The sequence below is a fragment of the Toxorhynchites rutilus genome, chromosome 1, assembly GCF_029784135.1.
Source record: "Toxorhynchites rutilus septentrionalis strain SRP chromosome 1, ASM2978413v1, whole genome shotgun sequence".
Lineage (NCBI taxonomy): Eukaryota > Metazoa > Arthropoda > Insecta > Diptera > Culicidae > Toxorhynchites > Toxorhynchites rutilus.
This window is the reverse complement of record NC_073744.1, coordinates 34,788,371-34,810,383: the sequence shown is the minus strand read 5'-3', so window position 1 is coordinate 34,810,383 and position 22,013 is coordinate 34,788,371. Positions and strand designations below refer to the sequence as shown.

Here is a 22,013-nt window from a genome sequence, read left to right as displayed (position 1 = left end):
CAAAGTTTCGGAAACGAAAGCGTTACGTCGGAGACCGAGATTTTGAGCGTTAATAGCTCCTAAACAACTGAACGAAATTGTATGATAAACACTTCATTTGAAAGATAAATTGTCTACGCGTTGTATACTTGTTACTTTTTGATCCAAAAACTTGTTCCAATAGCCTTAAAATTGCTTTCAAAACAGGCTATTGAAATCACCAATCGGTATATAAGCGAGCGCCGCTCGGAAATCCACTCAGTTATAATTGAACAGCGATTGAGGTACCATCGCAGGAATGAATGGATGTTTCCCTAACAAAGACTTCAGCATGCATGTTTACACTCCGGAATGTGTTTTGCTAACACGGTCTATAAAAGCGGGTACAAATGCAATGCTTTGGCTCGGTTTCAAGACTGCATGCTCCTTCATGTCGCCAGCTCAGTGAACTTCTACGCATACCGTTTGATGATTAGGCAAAATGTTGATAACTATTTGCTGCGATAACCACTACCATAATGCATGAATTGACTAAAATTGGGATTTGTTTACAATTGAATTCCTGAATTGTTTCATTCATCCACTAGTTTAATCAACAGCTCTGCGCAGGGGCGATATCGTACCCAAAGAGGAACATTAGAAGTGCGATTATTGCTAATTGAAAAAACACAAATGATTACTAAGCGAATGACAGTCCTACGTCAACCTTGCGGTTATATCATAGATATAACCCATCCATAGTTTTTGTAATAGTTTTTGTTCTTCGTTACAAATAAATTTGATGAATGTCCTTTTACGTTTGATATGATGTCTAGCACTACCAAAATATGTGAACGGAAGAATTGTCAAACGATCTTTATATTTTACATTTCCCTCTGAAATTATTGCACGTTTCATGTCTACATAGTTTTCGAACCGCGAAAGTTCATTCACCTCTATTATCTGAAAGGACGATTTTCATGGGCTTCTCAGTTTGAAAGTACGTTTTAGGGAAACATATTCCGGTCTGCACAACGACAAGCGAGTACAAAAGTACTCAACACCAGAAATACCCCCTCATTGCATGTATTTGAAAAGCGAATTCCCCCCGGCACATTAATGTTGAAGTCCGTGTTAGGGAAACACAGCTCAGTGGAAAAAAAACCCCTTGCATGTTTTGACAAAGCGGATTCCCCCAGGCACATTGATTTTGAAGTCTGTGTTAGGGAAACACAGCTCGGTGGGCACTACAATTATTCAATTGTTCATCTCATCTCATAATATTTTATTAATTATGATAGACGCGTAGAAATATTTCCTATCAATTGATGCAAACATCTGTCCGATCTGTTAAAAAAATGTTCGAGTTATAAGCATTCGAAATACGGGTAGGGTTGACACACAAATCGGCAGAACAAATATATGGGAAAAAAGGAAGTTCTTCTAGTTTTCATGAATTTAAACCGCTTAGAGATAAGCGAAGTGTTATGTATAGCATATCAAACAAATCTTAGAGGATTTCCTATTCGATTGGTATGCAAATCATGAGGATTCGTTCACAGTGAAAATAGTTATTAATGTTAACTTTATTTCATAAAAACGTGACCTGTTTTCTGATTTGGCACCCTTCCTGAAAGACGTAGTTCTACGTCAAAAAACTCACCATTGTAATATAAGATAATTACCAATACCGAACACAATTATCAATTTTTCTCATCAGTAAAAACATGTTAATTTAAGGAGTCTCGATCGGGCAGTCGTCGGGTGCGGATGCAGTTTTTCTTTGCTCCGCGTTTATTTTTTTTTCTCGTTGCCTAACGTATTTCGATGTGTTTCGGCTCAACCCGCTGCTATTAACAGTTCATTGGTTGTTTTGTTTTTTGACGTAGGACTACGTCTTTCATTTCTATACCGGGGTGTAAAATCAAAGTTTCGAAAACGAAAGCGTTACGCCGGAGACCGAGATTTTGAGCGTTAATAGCTCCTAAACAACTGAACGAAATGGTATGATAAACACTTCATTCGAAAGATAAAATGTCTACGCGTTATATACTTGTTACTTTTTGATCCAAAAACTTGTTTCAACAGTCTTAAAATTGCTTTCAAAACAGGCTATTGAAATCACCAATCGGTATATAAGCGAGCGCCGCTCGGAAATCCACTCAGTTATAATTGAACAGCGATTGGAGCATGTTGTCGCTGTTGTGGTGAAGCTCTTCGTTTATCATGAAGGCGCGGATGAACGGTGTCACCAAGAGCCTGTTTGTGCACCTTAGGCCACAAGGGAATCCATCAGGAGGAGAGTGATGCCACAAACGGTTCCCCGGGAAGAGATCGGAGCAGCCGCCACACACACGCATAAAGGCGCGGAATTTTTTTTTTCGTCCAGCATCGAGAAGATTCCGGAAGAATATTATCGTTGCTGAAAAACAAACTGCCAGTTCCCCTAGGAATTGAAGAATACATTCATGCGAAAGAGTTTTTTTTTAATGTTTTCTAACATATAACGCTGCGACCAAATACATTTGGTTTTGTGATTTTTCAATCAAATGCAATTAATTAGCAGGAAAGCTTCTGAAGATTATTCTCCCCCATCAGTAGAATATTTTCGTATCGAATACAAGATGCGCGCGCAATGGAAAATGTTTCGCATCGCGAAAATCATATAATTTTCAATCAATTATTGCTCAGTCGCCAGAAGTTTCAAACTCAAAGAGTTCATTCGCCTCTAGTTTGCCTTCCAAATAGCCATCGTAAACCACACCTTCTTTCGATTCAGTCACGAACAAAAAGCATACTTAAGCGATATTCTGGTGGTGAAACGCATTCATTTTTCGTGAGGACATCGACAAGACAACATCGTTACTGAACGAGCTGGACGAGTTGGATGGTGAGGGATCAAGGGATTCATTACCTGGCCTGACCTAACCTGAAACGCATTCAGTTTGTTTGGGACTGTGACGGAGCGCAGAAAAGCCGATCCATCAGAAAGAGAAGAGAAGACGACCGAGAGAATATCAGCATCGAAAATTGGTTCCGCTTGATACATCGGAGCAACCGCCACACACACATACACGCGCGAAATTCTTTACGCTTGCTGGTTATCGAGAAGAATCCGGAAAGAAGTGATCGTTGCTGCAAAATAATCTGCCAGTTCCCCTTGGAATTGAAAATTACATTCAAGCGAAAGAGTTTATTTTAACTTCTTCTATCCATATTATACTGCGACCAAATACAATTGGTTTTGTGATTTTTCAATCAAGTGCAATTAACAGATGGTTATCGTGTTAGTATTAACTACTGGTGGTGGACTTCGAGAAGAATCCGGAAAGATATCGCTGCTGCAAAATAATATGCCAGTTCCCCTTGGCATTGAAAATAACATGCTAGCGAAAGAGTTTATTTTAATGTTTTCTAACCATATAGAACTGCGACCAAATACATTTGGTTCTGTGATTTTTCAATCAAGTGCAATTAGCAGGAAAGCTTCAGAAGATTATTCTTCCCCATCAGTAGGATATTTTCGTATCCAATATTGGCGCATAAAACCTTGTACCTCCAAACAAATGATCACTAAATAAACGATAGTCCTACGTCACCATTGCGGTTATACCATAGATATAACCCACTTTCTGTTTTTAAAACCATTTAACGCCAAAAGTGATGTTGTTATTGTGAAGGGATATATTGTAGAGTTTTCTTCCAAATTATTATATGCTTAGTTGATGCTCCCAACACGTAAATTTGTTAAAAATAAACATTCCGGTCGCGATTTTTGCTCGTTTTCCGCATCATCCTATCGTATGCTGTGGTTATGTGTATGTGTGAGTAATAGTTAGCCATGCTATATAGAAGCCGAGAAACATCCCAGCTAAGTATTTTTATTCTACCATTCAAAATACAGTGTTGGCAAACTAGTTTGTGAGTGAGAAAATCACATAATATTATTATTGAATATTTTAGACGGACATTTTTTGTTTCGAATTGTCTGTTTTAATAGTCGATTGCTAGTGTTCATCTTTGTTTATGTCTCGCGCGAGTAGTAGTGGAAAGAGGACGTGCTTGGTTGTGTGTCGTATTATTTTGTCTAATAATGATGGCGTGGCATCAGTCTCATGGAAAGTGTTGTTTTCGAAGCACTACAACCAATTGTCTTAGTTGCTCCCACTGTCTTTATTTAATATCCGAGTTCGGATTCATTCGTTTTTTCTGGCATTTATGTGAAACTGTTTCGGTCCGGTTCGGTCATGTTCGTTCGTGTTTTAATGTAACCGCTAGTATGTGTGTGTGGGTGAAACGCTGCACTATATTGGAGAAGAGCAGCAGCAACGTGAGCAGGAAAGGGATATCCCACTGCTCTCCGGGATACCAGCGAGTAGATTTGAAAAGGCGCAGTGATGATATCACCACTACTGGAACGTCATAGCACCGGCTGCAGAAGTGTTTTTGTATGCGTATAATGCTTGCCTTTATTTGTAACATATATAGCATCTGGGTTGCCAGAGATTTATACTTTTCTCGTCAACATTAAAATTGCAATGTTATGCGAGTTATATTATTTTTCCTTGAATCGGTTTTTCTTTCTATAACATTGATGTTTATTGAATTGTGTGTGTGTGTTTTGGTAATATTCTGTGTTTGTCTGTTTTTATCTGTAATATATGTGGAAATCGGAGGTATATGTTCAGATTCAGAATAAATTGTTACACTAATTTGAATTGTAAAGGATTCGAGTAATTTTGACATGTTATTGTAGATACTGTTCGTCTGTAGTTATGGCAATTTATAGTTTGGCTCCACTTAAATATGTATGTAATACTAATGTTTTCCTTTGGTATTGTAACATTAATATTTATTTGTCCGCCGTTGTGCCGTTGCGTTGTGGTCCGATCAATTTTAGAGGAGTTCTCTTGGCTACCTTCTGAGGTTTCCCAAAAATAAATCTCTGATGCCACGATTACGGTTGAAAAAGATAATATATCGCTGGATTGATAAGGTTCAAAGGAATTATATCGGTTACCATCTCAGGTTTCCCAAAAGTAACTATCAGTCTTCACAATTGAGCTTAAATAAACATTACGCGCGTTGAATAACATAATTTATATATAGAAGAATATAGAAAATAATATATAATTGATTAGGTTTGGGAGAAATTTTCTCGGTTACCTTCTCAGGTTTCTCAAAAATAACTCTCTGTTGCCATTGAGGTTAAATCGTTGGATTGATAAGGTTTATATGAGTTATATCGGTTACCTTCTCAGGTTTCCCAAAAATAACCCTTAGTCGCCAGGTTTGGATTTCCATGCAGAATACTCAATTATTAACGGAGTTTATCGACGATCGGATTGGTTTAGAAGAATTCAATCGGTTACCTTCTCAGGTTTCCCTAAAATAACTCTTAGTCTTCGTAATTAAGCTTAAATAAACACGCGCGTTGAATAAGAGAATATATCGTCAGTTTGATCAGGTTTGTAGGAAATTGCTCGGTTACCTTCTTAGGTTTCCCAAAAGTAACTCTCAATCGGCAGAATTGAATTTTCATACAAAATACACGAATATTAACGGACTTTATCGACGATTGGTTTAGAAGAGTTCGATCGGTTACCTTCTCAGGTTTCCCTAGAATAACTCTCAGTCACCACAATTGAGGTTAAATACACACTACGCTATGAATAAGAGAATATATCGTCAGTTTGATAAGGTTTAGAGGAGTTATACCGGTTACCTTCTCAGGTTAACTATCCACAGTTAACTCTCCCTCATCGCGACTCGAGTTCGCGGGATGAAAAATACAATATATAGCTAGTCAAATAATTATTTTCTCTGCCGCGTGTCGTGACATACAAGAATTTCCGAATTTTTTTTTCGAATGGTCGATAATTCGCGTTTACTTAATCACATCACTTACCGCAGTGAATCCTGATTTTTCTTAACCATTCCCACTAACAACTATCCCTTCCATGATAAACGCTAGGGAACCACGCTATAGAGGCGACCCTTCTGGCCTTCGGGCGGCGAATATCATTCTAACATTCCTTCCCTTCCCCTGGTGACTGTAAGGACGTGGCCGGCGTCGTTATTGACCATTTAAAGCTCGAATCACCGAAAATTGCACAACGAGAATGATTTGCTAGTCCCAAGCGTCATTCTGTGTGTTCTTTGTGCAATTTGGTTGGTTCATGTCAATCACGGAGAGCAACTACGAATTGTACAGTCTACCCAAGCTCAAGCTCAGTAAAAACATGTTAATTTAATCTAGAGAAAACATATTTGAAATGGAAAAGATAATTTTCTTTTATAATTTTTTACTTTCTAAGTGTTTATTCAACCCAACGCGAATTTTAATTGGACTAACAACAACTAATACTATATGTAGAGCATGGGAAATCACTTTTTCGAATATTTCACTTTTCCAATTTTTCTCGCCGTATAACTTTCCTTGGGTGAAAATGAACACAACAAAGCAGACAGCTTAAACCAAACGACCCGTTCTCGACCGGGAACACACCTTGATTTTCATTTATGAAAATTGAAATAAATCGTTTCATATATAAAGTCATTTTTGACACAACTGATACCATTTACAATTTTATACTTACATTTGTGCTGAATTTTTCACAATACACGATCGGTCATTGATATGAAATTTCACGAGGCAATCAATTTTATTTGCTAGAATTAATCATATCACTCTCCTTACTTGCAATATAAAAATGCCCCTTACTTTCATGTATTTGCAATGCAGATTTCCCCCAGGTTGATTGGTCGTCAATTTCGACCAATCAGAAGGAAGTATTTCCGTTTCCGTATTTCCGGTTGAGATTTTTCAATTGTTCGATAGTTTGTTTCATGACATATATTATTTTCTTCAACATAAAAAAATGTTATGGAGTACCGAAATCGATTATTTTTATCAATACATCATGAAATGGCTGAGCAATAAGCATTTGAAATTGGACAATTGTGCTCGATTTTCGATTTTCAATTTGTACGCCAATATGTTCCTGAAAGACGTAATCCTACATCAAAATCACTTATTTTCAAGATTGAAAAACATATTTCACGAGACACAAAACGCAAACGGTTACTGACAGCTATTCAGTTATTCTATGCTTTCCACTCAGCTCGCATTAAGTCGATTTGCACAATATTAGCGTCGATCCTCACTCCTTAGAATATTTATTGCAAAAAAAAAAAAAAAAAGGAAATACACCTATCCCTCGATTTACATCGAAGATAGGTTCCCGACAAATCCGTGTAGATCGAAATCTCCGATTTTGCAATGTAAAACAGTGTAAAACGAAATAAACTCTCAATGTATGCTCAATTCAAACATTTATTTCAGTAACACAATTATAAAAATCTATTAATGGAATTCATTATAGATTCTGGATACCAAAAAAAATCAAGAAACTAAATTGTAATAGGTTTATTCGCTATTATCACTTTTAGAAACTACCAGCCTTTTTATTCTGATTAATATACAGTCATCCTTATCACTCGAGCATTCCTGATGCGATTCTGGTTCAACAGTCGATGATGTCAGATTTAGTGATATAAAATCAGTTAACAGTTAACAGTAGTTTTTTTTTGCTTTATTAACAATTAAATTTATTAAAGAGATTTTTTCAGCCGAAAGCCGAAGATATAACATTCCTTTCCATTTTTGTCGAGGTTCTTGGCATTCTTGATATTTAGCCAGTTCTGAGACATAAAATCGCACTCGTAGTCAAAACTATGTAAAACCGTAGTCAAACCTATTTTACTTGCTTTCATATGAAGTACGTATATAAACTTTTTAAGTTTTTCAAAATTTGTCACTTTATAAACCGTGTAAAAGTGAAATCGTGTGAAACAGATACCGTGTAAATATGGGGATAAGTGTAGTCAGAAATTCGACTAGAAAGTAGTCACATATTGTAAAACATCCGAGAATATATTTTTTATATTTCCTTATTTTGTAACTGTCAGTCCAGTCCCAGACATATTAAGGACACTTGATGGTTGAATCCTTGGTCTGCCAAGAATCTAATAAGGCCTACCGATGGCTCGCCTTTGTCTCATTCACATCGGAGGAACCGATCTCAAAACGTGCGATCTCAGACGTATGTCTTACAGATTTCTTTGCGGTCCTTATTTTGAGATTTGGAAACGTTTCATAGAAGGCTTATTTCACGATGAACTGTAATACATCCAATGTAGTTCAACAATGGTATCGTCCAGTTTTTTTATTAAACGGTTTTATTTAGCTTGCCCAGTAATTTGTATGTTTGTATGTTTGTAGGTATGTATGTTTGTAACATGTTTGTCCGTAGCGCTTTACCACATTAATAGAAATTTGAACTCCTTCCTGTTGACCGATTGATCTGAAATTTGGAACACACCTTTATCTCTGCAGTCATAATAGAACTTCATGAAAAATGCAAATCCAAAATGGCCGCCACCACAAAATGACGGATCACATATTTTCTCAAACCCCCATCAATATGGGTATCAAATGAAAGGGCTTAACTAGTAGAACACAGTTAATCATGGGAATGCAAATCCAAAATGGCGGATTACATATTTTTCAAAACTTCATCAATATGGGTATCAAATGAAAGAGCTTGCCAAGTAGAACACGGTTATTAAAAAAAAAGGAAAATCCAAGATGGCTGCCACCACAAAATGGCGGATTACATATTTTCTCAAAACAAACCCCATCAAAATGGGTATCATGTGAAGAGGCTTGACCAGTAGATCATAGCTATTTAGAAAAATTCAAATTCAAGATGGTCGCAGTGACAAAATAGTCAATTACTTTTTTAAACGGTTTCATTCAACTTGACCTGTTTGTATGTATATTTGTATATCTGTAGGGTTGTCCCACGATTATAGAAATTTGATCCCGTTCCTTTAGATTTATTGATCTGAAATTTGGAAAAAACCTCTATCTCTGCTGTAATTATGATACTGTGTATTCCATTATCTTGAAAAATCCAATTTGGTCGCTGGTAAAAAATGGCTGGAATGCTTGACTTGGAGAACACACTACATTATGAACAAAATAAATTTAAATAGGTGAATGTACTTTTTTGTTTGTAATCCCCTCAATATCGGTATCGAATTAAATGATTTGACTAATAGAATACAGTACATCATCCAAATATTCCGAAGAAAATTAGGTAAGAAATAAAAATGAAAATCAAGTTGAATGGTTTTATTGTAGAGAAGTATACTAATCATACATATAATGTACTAAAAACTAGAAAATAAAAAAAGTAAAAAAAACTTTTTAAATTAAACGGTTTAATGTACTGAATGCTAGAAAATAGTTAGACAAGTAGCAGTTAATAGTTATCACATTTCTTCCTTCATTAATCTAGGGCAATGATGAGACTAAAATAAAATCGTGGAGCACAACGGATTTCCATTATCCACAGTTAGTTGTTTCATCATATACCCACGATTTTATTTGAACCACACTTCCTTGCCCGAGAAGAGCCAATCGAATACCAATCGAACATGGAGAAATAGGTACACAATGAATGGCCACAGAATCGGAAACCAGGCCAACAACACCTTCGCACACCGTCGGTGACACGGGAAATACAAATTCCGGGCCTGACTGGAGGCTTCTAGATTAAATTGTGCAAAACTGACATCGACTCCCGGAAAGCGACCAAACGTGGGAGCCAATCTGGGAAATTAATTAGTTTTATCTGTTCGTATCGCAGAGCTTCTGTCCCGCTCGGCTGGCAGCTGAAATGGAAGAAAGTCAAAACGAAAAGCAGGTCCCAAACACAGAATGCCAGTTCTGAGATCTGTTTGTGCGTTCAGTCGCTCTCGCACGGAAAAAGCCTCCCCCGAAACGGAGGGACTGACATTTCCGGTCGGAGCTTCTCAGTTGTTGGGTCGATTTCTCCCATCCCTCTCCCGGCTCCCGGTCGGCAAGCCAGCCAACCTGCCAGCCAGCAAGCCAACTCGACTAGCCAAACCTTTCTGTCGTTTACAACATGGTTTAGAGCCCAAAGCCCGGCTGCTGCTGCTGATGATGATGTGATGCGAACGAAAAACTTTTCTGGTGCTTTTTCAAAATTAATTAATTTCGAAACGAGTTCCAATTGAGCGATGGATGGCTGGCTGGCAGATAACTTATGTGATCCATCAGGCGCCCCGTCAGCGGATCTTCGACTGTCTCTCTCTATCTCTGTGCTCAATTTCGGCCGGATACTAATTCCCGCCGAAAAAGAATGACGAAACGAATTAATGCTTGTTTGTGAGAAGTTTGCAAATCGGTAATCGGACCATTTGCCACATTAATTTGTAGCAGCTCTATTCTGCGGTAACAGTTGTGTTTGTTTTCGCGGAAGGTGGGAGGCTCTGTTCGGGGCAAGATTGGGTAGCCACTTAAGAATGTCTCTATCTAGACTTCTGGGATTTTGGGGCCGAACGGAATAACAAATTAATTCCTTTGTTTTGTTTTCCGACAGACGGATTTCACGTCCAATCGTAGAGAAGAAAAATACACCAGCTCAAGTGGGCACCGCTTCGATTTCGATGGAAATTGTCTAGTCCTAGATTGGGTAGAAAAACATATTCTCCGCAGGTTGAAGTGCTAGCCTGATTCTTGCGAAAGGTGTGCAAGTTCAAGTTGTCCGGTTTTGTCGATGAAGACAACACAAAAGTTTCAGTAGAACCTAAAACTATTTTTATTCTAAGTAATCCCCGGTTGGTTCTATACATTTCGCCCATCTCATCTCTAGGCAAATTGTGGATTCATTTCCAACACTTTTTTTTTTGTTCCGACGAAAACCATTCGCCGACCAATTTCCCAACTCACTCTTCATATACGGCGAAGTGACGAAGCCATTGAAGCAGAGAAAAATTATAATCTGACGGAGTCAGGTCTGGAGAATACGGCGGGTAAGATAACGTTTCCTGGTTAAGGGTTTTTATTGCCATGATGGAAGCATTAGCGTTGTGCGCTGGTGCGTTGTCATTCTGAAATATAACTTTACTGTGTCTTAGGGCCCACTCCGGTTGTCGGTCGCGATCTGTATTCACCTGTTCTTAGCAGCTAATGGGGAAAGGGTCGACTTTATCAGGCGAATGGCATAATTCTCTGCTCTTAGGGCTCTCGAAATAACACTATAACAATGAAACTATGTGTTTCGATCACTTTTTTGACGAAGGACTACGTTTTTCATTGCTGTACTGGTGTGCAAGTTCAAAGATTCGAAAACGAGAGCGTTACGTTTTGGAGCAAGAAGCTGATCGTGTCTCTTTGCCGACTGTACGAAGCGATATGTTTAACTCATCATAAGAAAGCTAAATTGTCTTCGAGCGATGTTTTGTAGCTTATTGATTCAAAAACTTGTTTCAATAGCTTAGAAACTTTTTTAAAAAAAGCAAGCTGTTGAAGTCGGTAGCGTTAAAAAAAAATCATACACTTTTTCCGAATCCGATGTGTTTTGTTTCAAAAAGAAAAAAAAATCTCTTTAAAATTCAACCCTTTATGAACAAAGTATCACAAGAGACAATTTAGTGAATAAATAGAATCAATTTAGAATTATAGTGAAGCGTTTCCCTGATTTTTATAGTCACACTAGCTGACCCAGCAAACTTTGTTCTACCTTATAAATTATTTCTAGTGCATACTTTGGTTGTTAACTAATCGTAAGTTTGTTTAAATGTTTTAAAGATCTATCAAATAATTCCTATGTAAGAATGAATAGAAAGAATTAGAACGAAAGTGTATTTGATGTTGTATGACTCTTGTGTTTTATCAAGAAGAACTCGAGTATGACGACGGTTCATCATTTGATGGAGATCGAACGGATATTTGAGGATGGGATCTATTACATACAGAAGAATGGAGTGCTATACACATTCAGCGATCATGACAAAAATAAAAATAAAACTAAATTATCCATTTTCCTCATTCAATGTGCGTTAAAACGAAAATGTAAAAAAATGAAAATATCAGAACGGATCGCCCAAATATCGTTCAAAGTGTTTAAATACTTAGAAGACGTAGTCCTGACAAGTGTTGCCACAATTTTATCTGTACCAGAGGGGTTTAAAATCTTTCCAATCTGTTCTTTTTCCCAGAAATATGTACCATCCAAAATATGTGTTGCCCTGCCACTAACTTAACTATTTTTCTATATTTCTTACTTATATTTCTGCCAAAACTTTATCCATAATATAAAAAACTATATCAAATACAGCTTTCGTTTGAGATATTTACCCACTTGCAAAAAATGTGTTACTCTGTAACATAGCGTCATAAAATATGTTGATTCCACCCGAAAATCCGTTACCATTTTGGCAGAAATGGGACAGTGTCACAACTCGATTGAACTTGAGTGGAATATCCGAGGCAACTACATTTTCTATTTCCTTAGTGCGTATTTTGTCGACTAACTAAAATAAAAATGTGAATATGAGGTAATCCTCGCTTCTGATATTCAATCGAATACATCCAGCAAAACATGTGGGACCGAATACGTGTAATGTTGTAATGAAACTCATTAGAAACATCACTTTTGTTTGAACACACGTGCTGTAATGTCTTGAAAATGCATTTGCATTTTAGCAATAGCAAAAGCTGTGTCGGCATTGCTCATGATAGCATCTCTCAAGTAAATTTATTCTTCCTCACGCCAACAAACAAATCAAAAGTGCGTGTTTTTTTGGGAAGAAATATCAATAACTTTGAGTGAAGCTGAGATATTGACAGGTTCTGCATCCAAGAGATAGAAAAAAAACTAGACATAGCGTCATTTGTCATTGAACAACGTAAATAAATTCATTGTGCTTAAAATTTTTTTTTATTGAAGTGAAAAATAAGGGATAGGACTGAGAGAATGAAAAATTGATTTCTTATGTATTTTTAAGACAAATAGAAAAAAAACCCAAAAAAAGATTATTAAAAAAGAGATTTTTTTTTGCATATGACCATCTCAAACGATATCAATTGTTCATTAATCAGTATCCTAGTGGTATGTGATGTAGTTTACGACCTATTCTCATGCCTAATACATTTTTCGTGTATAATTTATTTAAAATCGGTCGAGCAGTTTAGGAGGATCATGGCTTACCCGGAGAACTACGTCCCACCTAAAATAGAGTATTGATATGAATACATCCGAACATTCTCATTTTCTTACTAAGCACGATCTTGGGTTCAATCTCAGCACTATTCATTGATTGATTTTTTTATTGGTCGCTTTAGAATTTTCCCCTTCTATAAAATAATTCTGACAAAATTTGTCATTAAAATATAAAATTATTACAGGTAAACTTCGATATAATGACATTTCCCTTTCCTAATTGTACGTTGTATCGAATTGTACCTTATATCGAAGCATAATAAAAAGTTCAAAAACATAGCTCATATTGCTTTAATGTGATGTTGTTTTGGTAGAATTATAAAATAATGATGAAAAAAACCAAGTAGAAGGTGAAGCCAACCTCTCTCGTGATGTTTCCCTTCATACTGTTGATTGAGGGTAAATAGACAAAATGACCGCTTGCCTGTTAAAATTTTTTTTCCCCTGTTACAGTGCTCTTGTTGGGATATTTGGGAGACTTGTTTGTAGTTGTATGGACTATTCATATATTTTTTTTTGAAATTCTTAGCGAAAATTATAAGAGTAGTGCATACAATTACCAAGAAGTTCAGCTACTTTTTTGGAGATTTTTTTTTGAATATTGTTTCAGCGTAATTTTTAAAAAAATATTGGTATTTTTTACGAAAATTTGAACTACATTCCATTCTTGATCAAAATTTTGTAGGTATTAGTGTTTTCAAATGAGAAATTTTTGTGAAAAATTAGGAAAAAAAACTGACCCTTTTCAGAAAGTTGTCTATATTTTTTTTGAGATTTACTGCCAACTCCTAGGACGAGTTGGCATGAAATTCGTCCATTGAAAATGTGTACGTTATATCGAGGTAAAATATACTTTATATCGAGTGACGTTATATTGAGGGTACGTAATTACGAGGGTACGTTATATCGAAGTTTCCCTGTATCAGATACAGTTCTCGTTGAAGATTCTTTTATCATTTTCAAAACACATGTTTCTTCATCACATGGAACACGGAAAGTTAATTTTCATTCATTTTTTATTTTCAATGTGGATTATTGTACCTGAGAATCCATCACCATGTTACTTTAGAGCATACGAGAATTATATTTTTCGAATTTTCTCATTTTCCCATCTACTAAAACGGTAGTTTTTCATTTTAGGGTAACGTTTTCGGTAGAACGGCCAATCTAGTTGTCCACGAAGAGTTCAAGAAAAGAAAAGTACAAGTCAGAACGCTGGTCACTACAAAGACTACGCGGGCAACCAGTCACCCGCAGTCGACGCTTTGGCCACTCCTGATACAGGAGATACAATATATAGGATTGTTTTATTCCGCCCGGAAATCAATTACCACTTTCGAACGAAGATGAAATTCGTTTACGCAAACATCAAATGGACTAACAACGCTTATCACGATGTAATTGTAGAACATGTGGACTTTTCCAATTTTCCGATTTTTCCCATTCTCCTTCAAAGTTTTCCATTTTTTTTTTCGATTGAGACGAACACAACAAAATAAAAACGACTGAAATCTAACGATTCCTTTCTAGAGTATTGTGCTTTGGCGATCCATTTTTATTCATGTAGATAAGATAAATTCTGATAAATATTACAATTTTCGTTCAAGATTTTACCACACCTGCTGAGAATGTAAAAGAGTAAACCTATGTAACGGCTACATATTTGATACGTTAGAGTTTATTATATGATTATTGTTTCAAAGGCGTGTTTACCTGAAAATCCATTAACATTCTCCCGAATACATGCTGTGATATCATCACAATACATTGCGCTTTGGCATGGCAACAACAAAAGCTGTGTCGGGGTTGCTCATGATAGAGTCTTGCAATTGAATGTATTCCTCTTTACGTTGCTTCTGTTGATTGTGTCGTAGAAATCGCAGTCGTTCGCTCTCTACCTTCAGAAACATGTTGGTCATGACCTGTTGTTGACACAGCTCACGATGTCTTAGAATGACGATGTCCTGACCGCGTTGAATCATCATGTTGTTATTTTAAGATTGAGGGCGTTTCAAATAGATCATTTCACCAAATTTTAAATGTGTCAAAAATGGCCAATGCGTTGACAAGAAATATGATCTTACATCCCTTTGAATTTTTACTCCTTTCAAACATGTATTGTTGATCCCGCCTAAATGTATAGTCTCCATTTTTACCAGAAAATTTAACAAAAATCATGATCTATTTTTTTACTTTGTCTTGTCTTGTTTGTCTTACTTTGACATTCATCCGAGAGATATTTACCCAAACGAACGTAAATATCTCTCGGATGAATGTTATGAAACCTCGGTATGAATACAGTTTCAAAAGTACAAAAATATGTTTCTTCTTCATTCCAGAACATGCGTATGTCGGGCGAAAGCAGCGAGACGCTTCACCTCACCCAGCTGGAGCGGGAAAGCGCCGGTTCGTATGCGTGTGCGGCGTCCAACACGGAAGGAGAAACGCGCAGCTCCTCAATCACGTTGAAGATACAGTGTGAGTAACGCGCGGCTCCCCTCCCCCAAGTAAGGGAAGGATTTAAGTTATAAATACATGTTACGGGCTCGGTCCTGTGTATTTTGTGTTGATCCGTTGGGAAAATTCCAGGAAAAAAAAACCGAACTTCACGACTAACCACCCGGCAGAGGCCATAATCTCGCTATCAACAGCGGCAGAGTTGAATACATGTGCTGTTATCAGTTGCTGACAGGGACAGGCTCCAGTGATCTGTGCAAATAGGCACTTGTCATACAAAACGGCACAACAAGCCATCCATGCTTATGTCTGTCATGTCAAAGCCCGGTGGGGTCTGGGACAGGGGAAAATGCGAGTGAGGGCGGTGCAGATGTTGAAGTCATGAAGCATGGCATCAGTTTGCATTGCATTTGTACCTTGAAATGCTAGTAAACAAGTATTGCCTTTTGTTGTCATCCTTCCACGACGTTTCCCCAGCGGGACGGAGCGGAGTGACTGAAACAACCGGATGGTAAGCTGTTTTTTCACTTGTTCCGTTGTATCTCCGTGCGGAACAACATCAAGGATATTACATTCTGTACCATTCGGATTCGCTTCTTGCCTCCTGGGTGGATCGAAATGAAAAAAAATTAATTGTTGTCAGCGCTTTTTTTTCAATCGATTAGAACCAATCAAATTGTTATTCTCGAAGCTTTGAAATATCACGCACCTCCATAAGGACGCGTTTACTTTTGATAGCTATCGCAACATTTTCATGCTAATATTAGGCTGTCAAAAAAGTCCTGCGGTATTTCCGCGAGGTGTCGTTGTAAGCGCGTAGTTCTAGTTGTATTCATTGTATCGAGTGATACTATAGCTTGTTAGAAAGGTATTTTTGCGCGCTATAATATAGTCCTTGACAGTGTTTTGTTTGGTTAAGTCGTTCGTGAGTTATAGTGTCGCAAATATGGAACAAAATAAAAAGAAAATCCGACATATTTTACAGTACTACTATGACAAAGGCAAAAATGCATCTCAAGCTGCCAATAAAATTTGTGCAGTTTATGGACCCGATACAGTTTCCATTTCCACCGCACAACGATGGTTTCAACGTTTTCGTTCTGGTGTAGAGGTCGTCGAAGATGCGCCACGCTCCGGAAGGCCTGTCGTCGAAAATTGCGACAAAATCGCTGAATTAGCCGAGAAAGACCGGCATAGTAGCAGCCGTAGCATCGGCCAAGAGCTGGGGATAAGTCATCAAACCGTTATTAACCATTTGAAGAAGCTTGGATTCACAAAGAAGCTCGATGTATAGGTGCCACACACGTTGACGCAAAAAAACATCTTTGACCGTATCGACGCATGTGAATCGCTGCTGAATCGCAACAAAATCGACCCGTTTCTGAAGCGGATGGTGACTGGCGATGAAAAGTGGGTCACTTACGACAACGTGAAGCGCAAACGGTCGTGGTCGAAGCCCGTTGAAGCGGCTCAGACGGTGGCCAAGCCCTCATTAACGGCCAGGAAGGTTCTGCTGTGTGTTTGGTGGGATTGTCAAGGAATAATCTATTATGAGCTGCTTCCCTATGGCCAAACCCGGACCTGTACTGCCAACAACTGGACCGCTTGAAGGTAGCACTCATGAAGAAGAGTGCTACCTTCAAACATATAAACAGAGGCCGCATTGTCTTCCATCAGGACAACGCAAGGCCACACACTTCTTTGGTGACGCGCCAGAAGCTCCGGGAGCTCGGATGGGAGGTTCTTTTGCATCCGCCATATAGTCCGGACCTTGCACCAAGTGACTACCACCTGTTTTTGTCCATGGCGAACGAGCTACGTTGGGAACAAGTCATCGAACAAAACGGCGCATATTTGACTTAAAACAGATGATTGTAACTAATTTTATGAACAAATGAAAATTCAAAAAAAATACCGCAGGACTCTTTTGACAGCCTAATATATATCTTGGGTTGGGGAAAAAGAAATGTCGTATATTGTCAGTATATGGCAACACTTAAACATATCTTGTGTTGTACTTATCGCATCGGGTAGTACTATACGGCTATTTAAAGACAATCTGTGCTACAAGTGTCGTTTTGACAGTGTTGTGATTGTCCGTTTCAGTCTCAAGTTATAGCGCGTTAAAAATGGAGTGCACCAAGTAAGAAATTCGCCATATTTTACGTTTTTACTACCTGCGAGGTAAAACTGCAACGAAGGCAGCCCAAAAAAATTGTGTAGTTTATGGACCCGATACTGTAACGATTCGTACAGCACAGCGTTGGTTTGATCGATTTCGTTCTGGAGTAGTGGCTGTCGAAGATACACCCCGTACTGGTAGGCCAATCCTCGTGGAAACCGATAAAATCGTTGAAATCATCCAAGTAGACCGGCATGTGAGCACTCGCTCAATTGACCAGGAACTGGTCATAGACCATAAAACCGTTTGGAACCATTTGCAGAAGATCCGATTCCAAAAAAAGCTGGATGTATGGGAGTCACACGAGTTGACGCAAAAAAATCTTTTAGACCGAATCAACGCCTGCGATGCACTGCTGAAACGGAACGAACTCGACCCATTTTTGAAGAAGATGGTGACTGGTGATGAAAAGTGGATCACGTACGACAACCTAAAGCGAAAAAAGTCGTGGTCGAAGCGCAATGAGTCGGCCCAAACCATCGCCAAGCCCGGATTGATGGCCAGGAAGGTTTTGTTGTGTGTTTGGTGGGATTGGAAGGGAATCATCCACTATGAGCTGCTCAACTATGGCCAGACCTTCAACTCGGTTCTCTACTGTGAGCAGCTTGACCGTTGGAAGCAGGCGATTGACCAGAAGCGGCCAGAAATGATCAATAGGAATGGTGTTGTTTTCCACCAGGACAACGCACGGCCTCACACATCATTGATGACCCAACAGAAGCTACGGGAGCTCGGATGGGATGTCTTATTGCAGCTACCGTATAGTCCGGACCTGCCTCCAAGTGATTTTAATCTCTTCCGGTCCATGCAAAACGCTCTTGGTGATACTAAGTTGGCCTCAAAAGAGGCTTGCGAAAACTGTCTGTCTAAGTTTTTTGCAAATAAAGAGGAGGGGATTTATAAGGGGGGGATAATGAAGTTGCCTTCAAAATGGCAACAAGTTTGCGAACAAAACGGCGCATATTTGACTTAAATTGGATATTTTAAATATGTTAAATAAAGCGTCAAATTTCGAACAGAATTACGACATTTCTTTTTTCCCAACCCTATATACAGAGATAGATGAGGAAAATCGATAAATTTTGTATCACTTCGAAAGACAATTTCAGTTGATGATTTTGTCAATCACGTGGAAAAAGATATTTTCTTCACATCGATCACATATTCATTACTGAATAGTCGATTTTCATTAGAAGCTCAATTTCAGAAACGCACTCTGGTCATATATAAAATCATTTTTCTTCCAATTTTCCATTTTTTTATGCCGTAACAACACTCCTTGAAGTGGATTATATATTGTGTACAACTTTGAGCTCAATCGGTTCCGCACTTTTCAAGTTTTTGACGCGTACACAAACGAACAGAACATCTATAAGGGGGGGATATATATATATATATATAGAGAGAGAGAGAGAGAGAGAGAGAGAGAGAATATGCTTCAGATTGTTCGATTACTCCGTAATGACTCTCTCATAGAAGTATTGGTCTCTATTGGCGAAAAACTCTTGGCAAAACTTCTCTTGATTCCAATTTCTTAGCACTCAGGGAGTTTTACAATACGAGAAAAAGGTGGTAATCGCTTGGTGCCAGATCTTGCTCAATTCTGGACGTTTATGGTAAATCGCTAGCTTCAAACGGCCCATTTTTCGACTGTAGAGATCTGAATTTAGTGTATTGCGCAAAAAAAAAATATTATAAAATAATTTAGAATTAAAAAAAAAATAAATTGTTGCACGTATTTCACTGTTACAGTATCGGCATCATGAACAAACAACAAAACAAAAAACAGCAAAATATTTTTTTAGTGTGAAATATCACCTTTCCAACGGGCCTAAACTTGAAATTGTATGATCGATCGTGATATTGATAACTAAAGCCAGCTACCGAGAAAATAATGGATAACTTTTTTCCCAACCTAATACAATTATCATAATGTTGAGACCCGTCGTATTTCTTTCACTCTCTCTCTCAGGACTATAAAATCCAATCCACTTAACTTCAACAGCATGTCACCATTCTATCTACCGCTTATCAGACGCTTACCCAGCCATCTGCAGCATCACGAAACAACAGCAGCACGAACAGTGCGATGCATGCGATGTGTCGTCCTATTTCCCCCCTGTGGGTGGGTGGTCCTGTATTGCAACGGATTGACATAAAAAGATTCCGTGTTCTTGTTTCTCCCGAGGCATTGCGCTCTATCGAATTTCCGCACAGTTGATTTTGTGACGAGACAATCAATTTTCTCCGACAGCTTCCTTTCCGGCCCTGTCGTCAGTTCGACAACGGGTAGAGAGATTGGGGAGACGTTTCTGAAGTATGTCTTTCTTACTTCGCTATCTAATCGGGAGGGCGGCTTTCAGTTTTACAGGATCCGGTGGATCCGATATGGAAGGGGTGTTTGTTCGGTTGAATGTTGGCTGCCTGCGAGAAGTCGCACGGTTAACCGAAGCGCTGTGGAAGCCAAAACCTGGAATTAAATTGGTGTGTAGTCATGCCTGAAGATAGATGTGGGAGAAAGAAGATGTCAGCTGATAAGCTTCAAAGGAATCGAAGCAGTGAAGCGTCTGTTCGAGAAGCTATATCATGATTGGAATATATTTATAAACTTTATTGGTTTTTTGTGTATGTATTTTTACTCTGGTATGAAACGAATATCGAGGGACTCACGATCCTAGGAACATTTATTGTTACACGTCTGGGAGATAGTTCTTGTTTAGCCATCTGAGATCGCACTGTCTGCACAAGCTATAATTCAGTCATTTCAATTCAAAAATTCATAACTTTTGAACTATTTGACCGATTTAGATGATCGATACATCAAATTGATGTCAATGAGCTAGTCTTCTTCCAAAAAATATCGGATGTAATTCAATCCGGTGGCAGAAAAGAAATGGTATTCGAAGAGAAGAGCATTCAGTTCAATCCGGTGGCAGAAAGGAAAGGGATTGGAAGAAAAGAGGATTCAATTCAATTCAATGGCAGAAAAGAGATGGGATTCGAAGAGAAGAGCATCTAATTCAATCCGGTGGCAGAAAACGAATGGGATTCGATGAGAAGAGTGTGTAATTCAATTCGGTGCCACAAAAGAAATGGGATTCGAAGAGAAGAGCATGCAAATCAATTCGTTGGCAGAAAAGAGCTGGGATTGAAAGAAAAAAGCACACTTTTCAATCCGGTGGCAGAAAAGAGAAGGGAATTGAAGAAAAGAGCATGCAATTCAATTCGGTGACAGAAAAGAAATGGGATTGGAAGAAAAAAGCATGCAATTCAATCCGGTGGCAGAAAAGAGAAGGGAATTGAAGAGAAGAGCATGCAATTCAATTCGGTGGCAGAAAAGAAATGGGATACAAAGAGAAGAGTATGCAATTCAATCCGGTGGCAGAAAAGAAATGGGATTGGGAGAGAAGAGCATACTGTTCAATCCGGTGGCAGAAAAGAAATGGGATTGGGAGAAAAGAGCATGCAATTCAATCCGGTGGCAGAAAAGAAATGGGATTGGGAGAAAAGAGCATGCAATTCAATCCGGTGGCAGAAAAGAAATGAGATTGGGAGAGAGGAGCACATTGTTCAACCCGGGGGGTTTGGAGAGAAGAGCACTTCGCAGTTACAACTAAATGGATTCCCGAGCGGCCACCGGCTATAAGCCATCGGCTATAAGCCACCATTCAATCCGGTGGGAGACAAAAAAGGGATTGAGAGAGAAGAGCGCACGGTTCAATCCGGTGGCACAAAAGAAATGGGATTCGAAGAGAAGAGCATGCAATTCAATCCGGTGGCAGAAAAGAAATGGGATGTATCTCATTCGTTGACCAAATTTTTTTTAGGAAATTATTTGAATTTTCATAAAAATATATCAAACAAAAAAAATCCATACACAACATTGAAATTACTTTTTTCTAAAATACTTTTTTTTTTCTCAAAAAAAAAATGAATAGCTCATGCAATAATTAACAAACCACTGCTACAGGGAAAGAGTTTTTCTAACAACATATTCATCATGTTTCATGTGTTATTGAATACAAAACAAACAGACAAAAAAAACTTAGACTCTTTTCAATTTTTTTTTTCAATATGCGAAATTGTTTAAAAGGTCAGTGTTTTTAAAACTTCAAAGTTTCACTGTAATCTGTAAAGATGCTTTCAATGGCTATTCGAATCACATTGAAATGGCCTGGCCGGGTAAGGGAGTAAAAAATTAATTTTTTTCATGTGAGAAAGACGTTTTCTGACTTTAAGGGGATGAATCAAAAATCAAATTCCTCTTTGATATTTAAAAAACAAAAAATATATGTAAGAAACGAATAAAAAATTTATTT

At 38.1% G+C, this 22,013-nt stretch overlaps 1 protein-coding gene across 9 annotated transcripts in view; it reads left to right on the top strand.

Moving 5' to 3' along the window:
* Window positions 1-22,013, top strand: part of LOC129763359 (hemicentin-2) — a 459,584-nt gene that overhangs the window by 371,940 nt on the left and 65,631 nt on the right. For all 9 annotated transcript variants that reach the window (XM_055762336.1, XM_055762341.1, XM_055762332.1 and 6 more), the window contains one exon: window positions 15,395-15,533. In XM_055762336.1, the coding sequence (XP_055618311.1) occupies window positions 15,395-15,533 (139 nt within the window). The remainder of the gene's footprint in view (window positions 1-15,394; window positions 15,534-22,013) is intronic.